The sequence below is a fragment of the Platalea leucorodia genome (genome assembly GCF_965183815.1).
Source record: "Platalea leucorodia genome assembly, chromosome: Z".
In the NCBI taxonomy this organism is placed as follows: Eukaryota; Metazoa; Chordata; class Aves; order Pelecaniformes; family Threskiornithidae; genus Platalea; species Platalea leucorodia.
The window spans coordinates 38,742,190-38,755,879 of record NC_138858.1 but is presented as its reverse complement, the minus strand read 5'-3'; the positions used below and the strand labels follow the sequence as shown (position 1 = coordinate 38,755,879).

The 13,690-nt window shown below is 38.2% G+C and overlaps 1 protein-coding gene across 2 annotated transcripts in view; it reads left to right on the top strand.

The window, feature by feature from the left end:
• The window catches only part of TJP2 (tight junction protein 2), a 68,875-nt gene extending 55,657 nt beyond the window's left edge, over positions 1-13,218 (top strand). For both annotated transcript variants that reach the window (XM_082336166.1, XM_082336167.1), the window contains exons 12-24: positions 1,268-1,418; positions 2,194-2,302; positions 3,003-3,213; positions 4,514-4,701; positions 5,672-5,767; positions 5,870-5,949; positions 7,042-7,252; positions 7,674-7,774; positions 8,161-8,373; positions 8,731-8,841; positions 9,816-10,157; positions 10,586-10,671; positions 12,349-13,218. In XM_082336166.1, the coding sequence (XP_082192292.1) occupies positions 1,268-1,418; positions 2,194-2,302; positions 3,003-3,213; positions 4,514-4,701; positions 5,672-5,767; positions 5,870-5,949; positions 7,042-7,252; positions 7,674-7,774; positions 8,161-8,373; positions 8,731-8,841; positions 9,816-10,157; positions 10,586-10,671; positions 12,349-12,517 (2,068 nt within the window). In that variant the 3' untranslated portion in view covers positions 12,518-13,218. The remainder of the gene's footprint in view (positions 1-1,267; positions 1,419-2,193; positions 2,303-3,002; positions 3,214-4,513; positions 4,702-5,671; positions 5,768-5,869; positions 5,950-7,041; positions 7,253-7,673; positions 7,775-8,160; positions 8,374-8,730; positions 8,842-9,815; positions 10,158-10,585; positions 10,672-12,348) is intronic.
• The last annotated feature ends 472 nt before the right edge of the window (positions 13,219-13,690 follow it).

The window sequence follows — 13,690 nt, the reverse complement described above, 5'->3', positions numbered from 1 at the left end:
ATTTTACATGTACCCAAAAGACAACCCTCCCCTTCCCTATAATATTAAGATACAAAGAAAATGTCCTCTACTTAATTTGTAAACAAGCTTGTTGCAAGACAAGGCCAAACATATGTGTGTTTCTGTACAAGCTGGAAACTTCTGTACAGAAATTTGGGTCTTTTCTTCAAATCCAAGCCTGTGCAATCCATATTGCAGTTCTAGTCTCTGCTTAGAAATTAACAAAATATTGCTTCCAAAGTTTATTTCTGGGGTTTTTTGTTTTGGTTTGGTTTGGTTTTTTTATGATTTTTATAAGTGGTCAAATGGAACCTGGTGCTGTTGATCTGTTAACAATTAAGATACTAAAAGTTGCAAACTGTATTAATAGGAAATCAACTTACATGTTTTCTTTTGAGAGTTTCCAAATACAGAAATTGAAGGGAGAGGAGCGCTGAGATTGTAAGGAGAAGCCTAAAGATAAGGATTGAAGACATTCTGTAGCTTGGAGTATTTTCTCAAATGGATTCTCTTCTCGGATCTTTTCTGGGTTGGACCCTGCATATGTTGTCATTGATGTGCAAATTAATCAAGTGATTATTTTGATGAAGGGGAATTTATAATGCAGGCTTAGAGTATTACTGAGAAAGGCTGACAGATAAATACTGTCCTCTGTATTAGAAGGTCACTCAGGCATACAGCTTTTCTGACAGCAAAAAAGCTGAACCTAGTGCGGTAGCCTCTCCCACTGCAATATGAAAGGACTGATTGTTAACATAGCAGTATTGGAAATATTTTTCATTACAAGAAAACTTGAAGACTTCTGTCTACCCACCATGTTAAACTGCATAGAACATAGGTATAAATTTAGTTCATATGACAGTTCTCAAGTATATAAAGGAAAAAAACAATGAGGGTGATTATTTGTAACTCAGGATGTTTTCACAAAAAACCCAGCTGCTCATCTTGAGAGACGATCCAGTAGGTAGGGAATTACTTTGGGACTTCAAGAACAGGGAGTTGTTTTCCTGCTCTGTCAAGTCTGTGTATGCCACTTACTCGCTCTTCCTAGTTCAGCTTCCACTCTGAAAAATGCGAATTCTTTGCTTCCTTCCCTCACAGAAAAGTTACCTGGGTAAATATAGCCTATATAGTGAAAGAAAGGGGCTAAAAATATTATTAATATGATTTTGTTGAAAGGCTTGCAATTTTTTTCTCTTGACAACCTGTTATTGTCATATGCCTAACATCTGGCCTTATGTCCTTTTTCTGCCTGTAAATCTTTTAGTCCTAATACGAAAATGGTGAGATTCAAGAAAGGGGACAGCGTGGGTCTACGACTGGCTGGTGGAAATGATGTAGGGATATTTATTGCTGGAATTCAAGAAGGCACCTCAGCTGATCAGGAGGGACTGCAGGAAGGAGATCAGATTCTTAAGGTATGAGTATAAGTATGTATCCCTGAAACACAAATCACTTTTGTAGTTTTTGGTTTGCTTCTTAGTGGAAATATGAAAGAAATTATGATCTTAGGAAGTCAAGTTATTGCTTTGCAAGTTTGTATGTGTGGTGGAGGGATCTTACTGAAATGAGTTTTTGAAGGAGAATTGTCAAGCTTTAGTTTGTTTAAGATTCTGTGGAAAGGGTAGGTAGGAGAAATACTAATCAAGAAATGCCCCGAGATGGGAGTATAAATTTTCTGTACAATGCTTCTTCCTAGTCTTGGAGGGGGAAAAAATTGAGGCCAGCATATTTTTCTTCTTTCATCTTTCTCCAGTTTCCTTGGGTAACAGTGATTTATTTTTCCAGTTTCTGAATTATATCATCTATGCCATTTTGTCCTCTTACATTCTCCTTTTTTTCTGAAAATTTGAACAGGAGGCTGATGTAATTTTCTGCCTCTTTTCTCTTGTGATAGCCTAGATTTTCAAACCCTTTTGGAGCCTGTTAAAGTAGAAAAAACACTCCAGCAGTGCACACCCAGGACCTTGTTACTTCAGAAAGATTACTGTTAATGGCTGGATTAAAATATTCCTTTTGGCAACAGACATCCATATTGATGTTAAAAAAAAAAAAAAAGGCATAGTAAGAGAAGAGGATATTTTAAGATTTTTCTTTAAAGGAAACAAAAATCTTTGGTTATTCCTTTTATTGTTGATTTTTCAGGTGTTGATTAGGGTTTTTTGGTTTTTGGGTTTTTTTTTTGGTACACAGGTAAACACTCAAGACTTCAGAGGCATTGTTCGGGAAGATGCTGTTTTGTATCTCTTAGAAATTCCCAAAGGTGAAACAGTGACAATTTTGGCTCAAAGTAAATATGAAGGTAGGTGCTTTGAACAAAATGTGTGTATATCCATGAAGCTTTTAAGCTCTGTTTTGTCAGTGAAACCACAAATAATGTCTCTTGTGCTTATTCTTGATAGCATTTTAGTTACCCTCCTTTTCAGTAATTTAGAAGACAGCTGTATTCCATACCACGAGGGTCATACAGATGCGCATGTGTGATGTGTTTTTTAGAGCACTTCTCCATCTCTTTTATTATTGGCAAATAGCATCTCTTCTTAGTCCTAAAGAGTGGCAATGTACTGCTTGTTCCTTCTGTTTTTCTGTCTGTAGCAGCTGGCCAAGATCTGTTGTTAGCATTCTTTTTCTGCTGTGCCTTTGCAGTCAAAAGGGATTCAGTCAGATAGCAGCAAATGGACAGTTTTATTGATGAACAATTAAGGAGCACAAGCCTCTTGCTTTCCTGTTGAAGACACAGCCTGCTGTCATATCGAAGTACCGTAGCTGCATTTTGCTTTGGGAAGGTGCAAGTACCTCTTTCCCCCAGAGCTGTAAGGGCTCTGTGTGTACAAGTATAGAACACTCTTGATAATGTGTGTGTAGAGCAATGGATGCAGAGACTGTTTTTTTGCATCTTTTTGAGTGGAGGGGAAGAATTTCAAAACTATTCTCTAGAATGGCAGCTTAATCTTTGTATTTTTTTACACTTGAAAGAAACTAAAGGGGAGTTCCTGTTTTAGTCTACAGAGACATCATGGCCTGTGGCAGAGGAGATTCATTCTTCATCAGGAGCCACTTTGAGTGTGAAAAAGAGTCACCACAGAGCCTAGCATTCACAAGAGGGGAGATCTTTAGAGTAGTTGATACACTGTATGATGGCAAACTGGGAAACTGGCTGGCCGTGAGAATTGGAAATGAACTGGAAAAGGGCCTCATTCCAAATAAGAGCAGGTAAGGTGGCATCCTGTTTTCCTATCCATTGTTAGAAGTAAGATTCCCCCTCCCTCCCCCCCCAAATGATTTTTGCTTCCCATGTCTTTCTTTTTTTCCACCCTTACAAGAATGAATAAATTGTTTTGTCTTTACTTTCACAAAAATTGTGCCTGTAAAATTGTAGAGTTCAGAACCATGGCATTATGTGAGGAGAGATGGTGTTACCTACATACTAGATGAGGTATTTGTAACACAGACCTAGAGCTCCTGTCTCAGCAATCAACCAAGCTTTGACCACTAGCTGCTTCAGTTCCTCTTCTAGAAAATGGTTGGAGGGTCCTATTTTTGCTTTTTTTGCCTCCCTCCCCCCCCTTCTTCTTGCTCTCCCTGCTCTGTCCCCAGCCAAATCAAATTCAAAACAAAAAGAAAAAACAACCCAGCAAAAAAATCCCTACACCTTAGGAAGCTCATGACTGTGTGTGCAAGAATACTTTGATGATTTATCTTTTAAAAGAACTTCAGTGCTTGAATTTCTTTTGTATATCTTTATGGAAAATGTTCCAAGAATTTATTCCAAGACTAATATTTCTTGATAGCTGTAGTCCTTATTTTTGTGTGAAATACTGAGTGAACCACAACAATGTTTTTTGATTAAATATGCTTTCCTAGTAAAAATTCATGTGAGGTAATAATAAATGTTCAAATGTGCACAATGAGCAAAAGTATTAAAATTCATCAGCAGAAAAATCAGGTATTTTTAGACTGTAGCTTTTAAGTTCTTGAGTGTGGTTGTGATTTTAAGATCGAGGAAAAAAGCTCACAATTGCATGGTACAGAAGTTCCTGAAATATGCTTTTTATGTGACTCCCCTGCCTCTTTCCTGGTTAGTACATTCTGTCCTCTCTGTTAATTGATCTGACCAAACCAGCCTTTGTTTCTATGCTATAGTGACTTATAAGGCCTAATGGAGAAGAGAATAGTGACAGTAATTTCTTAGGCCTTCAGTTCTGAGTTGCACTCTCTCACCACTTCTTTGCAGTTGCATACTTTTATGTATGCTTGTGTCAGTTATCAGTTTAAGACCTGAGGACTCATTCCTGCCCAGCAATCTTGTAGCTGTGGCAAGTCAGAGCATCGTTCTGACACTGTGTTTGTTCCAAGGCAAAAGAACCTGGACTTCTCTATTCTTTCCTCCACTCATGGCTGGCTGTCTGGCAAATTACCTGTTGCAAATTCAAAATCCATTGTTCTTCAGTGAAAGCGCCTTTGCCGTCTTTGAGTAGTTCTGTACAAATGAATTCTGTGCTTTCTCTGTCAGAGCTGAGCAGATGGCCAGTGTTCAAAATGCCCCAAAAGATGGCTCAAGCGATAGGGCAGACTTCTGGAGAACACGTGGCCAGCGATCTGGAGTGAAGAAGAATCTAAGGAAGAGTCGTGAAGATCTGACAGCTATTGTATCTGTGAGCACAAAATTCCCAGCTTATGAGCGAGTTCAGTTGCGTGAGGGTAAGTGAGACTGCTGTGAGCCAGCTGCCCGTTTATTGCTGGCTGGTTTAGCGTCCAAATGTTTGGTCAGCTAAGTAAGTGATTTCAGACAACTTGGGTTCAACGTTAAATTTGAGCAACAGGAAGGGATGACATTTTTCTCAGAATGCAAATTTCTGGATGCTACTAACTACTCCAGGAAAAAAGCTTTTTATGTTTGTAAACTGCTGCTGTTCTCCTTTGCCTTCAAATTACATGTACCAATTTCAAGGTTTAAAATGAAAAAAGGCAGAAACAAGCAGGGTTTTCTTGTTTCCTCAGCTTTGCCTTGGCTAGCTCTGAAAATACAATCCATATGCCTGAGATCAATCACAATCTTTAGCTTGCTCATAAATACCACTTTAGCATTACCTTGAGAGCAAATAAAACACAGCTATTTTCAACAGATTGTCCAAATGTAATCAAGGCTGATGTTGTCCATCTCTGTGACTCTAAACTGACTATATTACTAGTGACGTTGAGCAAGTCAAGTTAATTTTCTGGGTATTCAAACAACAGTATTGTGGAGCAAAATAAATGGTAAAAAGTATTTTAAAGGAGCTCCCAGATGTCAAGATGAAGACTAAGCAATAGAATGGTATTCCCCCATTAACTTACGAGGACTGTGTTTGCACTTGTTTTGACATAAGCATAACATGTTCTCAGAATGTAGAATCCTCTCAGTACATCTTCACTAGCTATTAAAGCTGTTAAATTTAAGGAAGGAAGCTGTTAAATTAAAGCAATCTCTTTTGCTTTCTCAGCTGATAAAAATAGCTTTCTGAATGAGTTATGCTGTTGCACAAACTTTTGAGAAATAAAATTTTTAAAATTTATTTTTTAATATCTTCAACTTATAACCTTGCATAGTAATTGAGGATCTTGTCTGTGCCACTTTTATGTACAACCAGTCTTGTCAGACTTATCGTTTGTCCAAATATTTTTCTTTCAGCTGGTTTTAAGAGACCTGTGGTGATATTTGGCCCAATTGCAGATGTCGCTATGGAGAAGTTGTCAAATGATTTGCCTCACCTGTATCAGACAGCAAGTAAGTTGTCCTAGCTTCCTTATCATCCTTAACTGAGAGAATGGATAACTTAAGTCACAGATGCCCAGCCACTCTAGATAAGCTAAAATGTTGTCTTTGCAGAGACAGAACCCAGAGACGCAGGTTCAGAGAAGTCAACTGGGGTAGTGCGCTTGAACACTGTGAGGCAAATCATTGAGCAGGTAGAGTATTTCTCTGTGAAAATTGCTTGCATTCAAAGACATGTTGTTTGATTTGTTTGCTCCTAAAACTTGCAGAGTCCTCAAATCTTCACTGCATCAATTTCTGCAATAAACAGACTTGGCTTAATGATAGGGCTCTCTTAAAATTGGTCAACAACAATTTTTATAACTTTGATAGCTGTCATCCAAGTGGGACGGTGAACCTGATACTAGAAATTAAACTCTCCTTCCTTAGTCCATTCTAAATGTGAACAGAGGGACATCTGTGTTTTACTATATGCGTTCTGAATTTGCCATGGAGGCTTTACTGTCATGCAGAGGTCTACTTGCTCTTACTGTCATAGAAACTTAACATTTTAGATTGCGTCAGAGTTACTACTATTAAACTGAACAGGAAGTGATTGTGATAGCCAAGTGGCATCTACTGAGTCTGCATTGACTCTTTATAATACTCTTTAGAGACCAAGTAAATAGGTGGTAATCAAGAAGCCTAAAAAACTTAGGCAAAAAGAATGTACTCCACAGTGTATTTCCCTGAGTGCAGTAAAATTGATGCCAGAGGGGCTAGAATATCACACAGAAGTCTGTTCAGAGCTCAGGCCCCACTGAAGCACACGTTTGAAAATACCATTCATCTTTGCACTAGAAGTAGCTAAGAAGGAATTTATTAAATGAAAAAAATGAGATTTGCCTCAGCTAGTAAGTGTAGATAAAACCTCACTGATAGCACCCAGAATAGTTGTGGTGGCAGAAGCTGTTGTAGGGGCAGGTAGAGAGAAAAGCTAGTTAACTTTCACTACCTATTTAAAAAAAAAAAAAAAAAAAGGAGTGGAATAAGTGCATTTTACTTAACATGAAAGTTAGTTAACATAAGAATGTGGAAATTCAGGCAAAAGCTCTTCAGAAAAACAGAGCTGAAAGAAAAAGGCTGCCTGCTGTGGCTTCTGAATGTGATATAACTGTGGGAAAAAAATCCAAGAAGTTGTGGTCTTATTTGAGCAAAAACATCCTGGCTTTCCTAGGATACCATGTTCCAACCACTTCCTCTTGTTCCCCACAAGCAGCACACTTACTGGGCTTTCTTGTTAACAGGATAAACATGCTCTGTTGGATGTGACTCCTAAAGCAGTGGACCTGCTAAATTATACCCAATGGTTTCCAATTGTGGTCTTCTTTAACCCAGACAGTAAGCAGGGTGTGAAAACCATGAGACAAAGGCTATGTTCCACATCTAACAAGAGCTCAAGAAAACTTTATGAGCAGGCAAACAAACTGAAGAAAACTTGTTCCCACCTCTTTACAGGTAAGGAAGAATATGTGTCTAACCTGCTTACCAAGAGAGCAGTGGATGTGGCTGTGTGAGTCTTGAGACGTCCACTTACTACTCTGCATATTACCTCATGCAGGCTGGAACTAAAAGGGTGTGAAGATACGGTCATGAGCAATCCCTTCCTTAATTTTTTTCAAAGTTCCTTGTTCTGCCAAATTCTAATACACAAGAAATTGTGAATTTCTGTACTGTCATTGAAAGATAAGTGCTTTAATAAGCTTGGGGAATGAACAAATAATAAAATAAAAATACCATGCTTCTGTCAATGATCTAAATGAAATGGCTGTTTATCATTCTCATGTAACTAAAACAAAAAATGTTGAACAGCAACAACTGGATAAAGGATCACATTGCATGTGCTGTGTATATATACTTTTTCCTTCAAATTTTACAGCCACTATCAATTTGAATTCAGCCAATGATAGCTGGTATGGTAGTCTGAAAGATACAATCCAGCAACAGCAAGGAGAAGCAGTATGGGTATCAGAAGGAAAGGTAAGCAGTCAGTCCATACTTTACTAAGCTATACAGATGTCTCGAGATATCTCTTGCCAGGAAAAACTTGTTCAAAATTTTGTTTGCCAAGGCTGGATAGGTTAGACAACTGGTCAGTAAATGTCTGTCTTGGTAACAAAAAGATTACTTATTATTGTTCTTTCTGTTATACTTTGGAGCTATCATCACTAATGCTGTGGCTAGGGGAGAGTGGTGAGGAGGGATAAACTTTTACAGGATTTTCCTTTATGATTCTGAATTAGAGTTTCTTTCGGCTCTTCAAAATCATTCTTAAGGAGATATTTGGCATGATGTTGAGACCTAACTAGACTGTAATTCTTATATATTTAATCTTTGTTCCTTAATTCATACTGACTTTTCTCTAGATGGATGGGATGGAAGATGATGCAGATGATCGTATGTCTTACCTTACTGCAATGGGTGCTGACTATTTGAGTTGTGACAGTCGGCTGATCAGTGACCTAGAGGATACAGATGGAGAAGGAGGTGCATACACTGACAATGAACTTGATGAGCCCTTGGATGAACCAAGGATTTCATCTGTTAGCCGGTCCTCTGAACCTGTGCATCATGAGGAGGTGAGAAGATTGGATTTTCAACAAGACTGTCCTTTGGACTTTCTGAAAGCCCTGTATGTATGGCTTAAAAATGAGAGGTTTTTGAACTGCGACTTTATTCTTACCTCTGATAGTGTTTTAGAGCTACACTGTGTAGAGCAAAAATAATAACAGTTTTGCTTTTCTGCCTAACTCTGTAGGTTTCCTGATGATGTCTCATCACCCTGAACTTTGCAATTACATCTGCAGTGATTGTGGTCAGGTTGCTGACAGTCATTTGACTCCTGGTTACTGTTCCCAAAATAGTAAACTTGAGAGACAAAAAATTATTGAATTACTGGATACTGCAGTGATTTTATCTCTTCTTTTCTTTCACAGAGTTTAAAAAAATTTAGTCCAGAACCAAGAGCTCAGTTGAGAAAAGCCGGTAGCAGGGAGATCGTTAGAGAACCGAGTCCCCCTCCAGCATTCAAGCCTGAACCACCTAAGGTAAACTTGCAGAAAGAAATCTGAATACAAAGTTCCTCTTTCTGGAGAACTCTCCAGGGTGGCACATTAGGAAGAGCAATAGGAATGATCAGAGACTAGAAAACATTGTAAGCGTGGAGAGAAGGAATGATTGAAGGTGTTGCAGGATGAAGCAGAGAGAAAACTTGAAGGATAACAGTTCTCTTCAAATATGTGTGATCTTTATATGGAATAAGAAACTTTTTGTGTCTGCTAACAAATTGAAAGGCACTTCTTCAGCTCAGCAAGAACAGATCGAGGCTAATCATCAGGAAAAGCCTATCTGATGGCCATTATTGTGAAGCACAAAACCAAACCACCTCTGAAATCAGTCTCCATCACTAGAAATCGATGTTAACTGTTTATTCAAACCTTGCTCAGGAGTGATGCAGGGAAAAAAAATGACGATGTTTGGACACCAAATTCTATTTTAGCAATTCCTGACTTGCCTTGACCCCGAAGTCCTTTCTTCATGAGGACGGGTGCTCTCAACATACTGCATGTATTCAAAATATATTCAAGTATGCCTTGACAATGGAGATTGGGCAGAGTAGGGCGTGTGTAAGGAAAATAAAGATGGAATAGAAAACAGACTTGGGTGCTGTGCACTTCTGAACTACTGATAGTGATACTCTACATTAGATACTACTGACAAATCATTTGGGAGGTCAGCTTTCTCTGTGCTGCCCCCTAACACATGTTGTAGTTCTGTTAATCCTTAACAAACAGGACAAACAAGTCTAAATGTGCTAGTCTTCTGTAGGTTGATGTGTAGTGTATGAGCGTATGGCCAAAATGTTGCAGCAGTTCAAATACCTTTCAAGTATTACTTTGGATGAAGATTGACACTGTTAAATAGATAGGCAAAATGATTAATTTCAGATTAAAGCCTTCATGTAGAATTAAAATTATGAAGTTGCTGATGTAAACTTTGTTTGTGTGTTTTATACTTACAGGGAAAGTTACAAAACAAAGAGGATCTGTATGACTTCCCCAAAAACTATGACTCCAAATCAAGTAATGTTGCTGTCAGCAGTGAGCCTTCAACTGTATCAGCTAAAGCAGCACCACCACCTGTTTCTGCGAAACCTGCCTTTGGGCGTCCCATCCTGAGAAACTCTCAGCCAGCAGTCCCAGCTGCAGAGGAGGAAGAGGAGGAGGCAAAGTTGGAAGAGGAAGGAAGTGAACAAGAAAATACTCCAAAATCTGTATTGAGGAAAGTAAAAATATTTGAGGAGATGGATCATAAGGCAAGGATGCAAAGAATGCAAGAGCTACAGGAGGCGCAGAATGCCAGGGTATGAAGAGACGCATTCTCCCCCTGCTGTGGTTTCTGGTATATAGAACAGCCTGCATCCTGAAAATGAAAATCATGCCTTTGCATTGTGTTGCTTCTGGAGGGAGAAGTCTGGGAAACCACACATACGGACATACCGTTGTGTGGATTTGGATGTAAAAAGAGGACATATTTTAAGGCTTTCTATTGTAACTATAGAAAGCTGACTTCTAATAATCCTGTTGCTTTTGGTAATCCGTTGTTTTCATGTGCACTTTGAATTACTACTCTAGCAAAATATTATATAGTTGTAGGAATATGAATAAGATCAGTTATCAATTTGTGCTTTAATTGTTTCAGACGTAGCTGTGACCCGCTAGATCTGCAGTCTAGGATCCCTAATGGATAGACTTAAAAAGAACAGTTATTTTCTCCTACTTTCTTTTAAAGCTCGAAATAGCCCAGAAGCACCCGGATATTTATGCTGTCCCTGTTAAAACACAGAAGTCAGAACAGAACTGGCCCCAGCCTATGAGGTATGGTGTATGCAGTTTGAAGCATTCTGTCTTGATTGTTTACTTCACCAGCAGGAGAAAAACAGATTTTGTCAGTTTTTATTCACACAAATAATCCTGCCTTGGTATATCACTTTGTTCTTGTGCCTCAAAGATTACTGTAAAGGTGGGGCAAAATTTCAGTGAACTGTTTTTGTTTTTCAGGATATTTTTTTCTTTTAGTTCATTCATAGTATTTGAGTTACCTAGGAAGAAACACTATATTCTTTTGCTGAAATATTTGCAGAGCTAGTTTTTTGTCCCAATCAGTATTACTCAGAAGCTTTTCTGCATTCATGTCTTCTGATGTCCATTCTTCCTGTGTTAGATACTTGATGACTGTTGGTCTATGCTAACAAATAATTGCTGTTTTAATTACTTAATAGCACTTAATTACTTAAATGCTTATTCAGTTACAGATGTATTGTGTGGGTAGGGAAAATGAGGATGAAACTTGCCTGAGGTCACCCATCAAGTCTCATAAAAGTAGTAGTCTTTCATTAAAATTCAGTGAGTTCTGGACTGGTTGACCATTGTGTCATCTTACCCTACACACTGCGTATTTCTATGACTTGACTAGTCACCTATGCAAGAGCTAACACACTGTATGATGGATTTTGTTTTCTGCTCTGCAGGACTTCTAAGTTTTTCTTTCCTCTTAGTAATAGCCAATAGAAATGGGACTTTTTTTTCTAGTGAATCAAATCCTTTGATGTCATGGTATATAATCTAAAATGCAAAAATAGAAAACATGAAGTGATTATTTTCAGCTTTTCTTGGAGGGTTCAGAAAAGCATACTTTTTTTTTTTTATAGCCTTGGAAGCTTTTTAGAAGCAGTGAAAAGTAATCTTTAACTGCATATGCAGAGCATTTGCTTACATACAGAAATCGGTGCTTTTGCCTTTTCACAAGAATATTAATGATTGGCCTAGAGGAAGTGTTTAAGCACTGGGACAATATGGAAGGAGGATAACATCTTGGTTTTGTACAGTGTGCGATTGCAAAAATCATGGCTTTTGAAACTGAGGAAATGCCCTTCCTTGGCAGATTTTATTGCTATATATGTGCTTAGCGTCACATTAAACGGGTAGCACCACAGTGTATAAAAAAGCAAACGTGTGGGTTATTTCTGCCTACATTTAAGGATAAGAGCCCTAATGAGAGCCTTGAGTGAGGAGAGAAGGCTATCAGTTTAAGAAATGTTGCATAAGAAGTCTTTAGACTTTGAGACAGGAAACCGGGGGTGCAAAAGAAGAAGCGGGCATAGAAAGAATCTGGTGCAAAAATAACTGAGGAAAATGTCAGTTGGGGTAGCAGCAATGGCTGAAAACCTCTCTGCTCAGGGAATAAAGTACTGTAAAATTCTTGATGTGTGTGTGTGTGCGGGGATGTTTAATAATTTGGCATTCTTCCAGGTAGGTTTAGTAGGTCAAATCTGAACATCAGGGTCCAACTTGATGGAAATAAGATGCCTTTCCAGATAGGCTTACCATGGCCATGCAATCGTTTATGGGCTAGAAGGGGTTTCATTTGCTCCATATGCCTTTCTAGGTTGTACATGGCCATAAAGCCAATACTAAGTGTAATTATTTTTCAACTTTTCACAATGGAAGTAAACACTGTCTCTCTCTCTTTCTTTCCCTCTCTTGCTGTGTTAGCTCCAGACCTCCAGAGCCCCAGAAACCTCCTGTTAGACCTTACCTAGAGAACCGTGGCAGTTACGGCAGCGATGCAGAGGAGGAGGAGGAGTACCGTCGGCAGCTATCAGACCACTCTAAGAAGGGGTATTACGGACAGCCATCCAGATACAGAGACACAGAATTGTAGGCTTGCTAGTATGTGCAAACCTCTTTTGAGGTTTCTTCCTTCACAGCCAAAGTGGAGCAGTAGTTAGTCTTGAAAAGCTGTATTTTTATTGGGGATGGTGTTAGAGGGTACGCTACTCAACTTAGACATATCTATACGCTGGAACTGGAAGAGTTCATTTTTGGGGATATTATTTTGTTAGCTACTAAGAAAAGAAATCACTGTTGCCTGAATGCTGTTGCCTGTTTTATAAGGACCCAATCCTGAAAGTTTGTGTTAATTCTTAGTATTTTCATATTTTAACATAAAACCCCTTTTTTCCCTTTTATTAATGCTGCCTTTTTGGACTGTTCTGCTGTGTTATGAAAGTATGATCTCAGAGATAGAACTAAATTTGAAAGTGTATTTGAAGAACAGTAAGTGCCTTTAACAAGAAGCATCTTAAACTGTTTGTTTTGACATCTGATACTTGGTGCAAAGCCATAACACACTAAAAGGGGATAGACTGCTTTACCTATCTTTTTTTTTAATCCATTTTGTGGTAACAATTTCCCATGCATGTTCTTTTTCTAAGTTCATAGATGCATATGCAATATTTCATAAATACTGACTGTACATAATAAAGGTGCAATTAACTGGATTGTTGGAAAAGACCAGGATGTGCTTAAACAGATAAAATGATGTAGAAATTCAATCATGTATTAAAATTCACACAGACTGCAAATAATAAAGGATATATTCTAGACAAACCTTGTGTATTTTACCTTTCTTTTAAACAGTATTAGTCTTCTAGAGTCTTGGACTTTCATGAGTATACTTACAGCAGTACACTGTTCAGTTCAGGGTCTCATCTCCTGCTGTTCAAGTAACTGGGAAACATCACTGTAGATGTTGCTCCCCCGTGTTTTGACCATCGTTTTAAAATTTGATGTGATTTAAAAGAAAACTGCTGCAGAACCATGGACTTCCTGCAAGAAAATTATCTTTTAGAGTTTTAACTTCTGCCTCCCCATTCCTGCTTTTTAACCTTAATTCTGCTAGATGGAATAAAAATTCTTGAAAGGGTCATAGTGAAATTTATTTTTGCTCATGCAGTAGAAAAGATGGTTTTCTAATGCTCTCTCAAAACAAAAATGATAGAATTTTCTTGTTGAAGCAAAGGAATAGATGCATCTCAGATAAGGAAACTTGTGC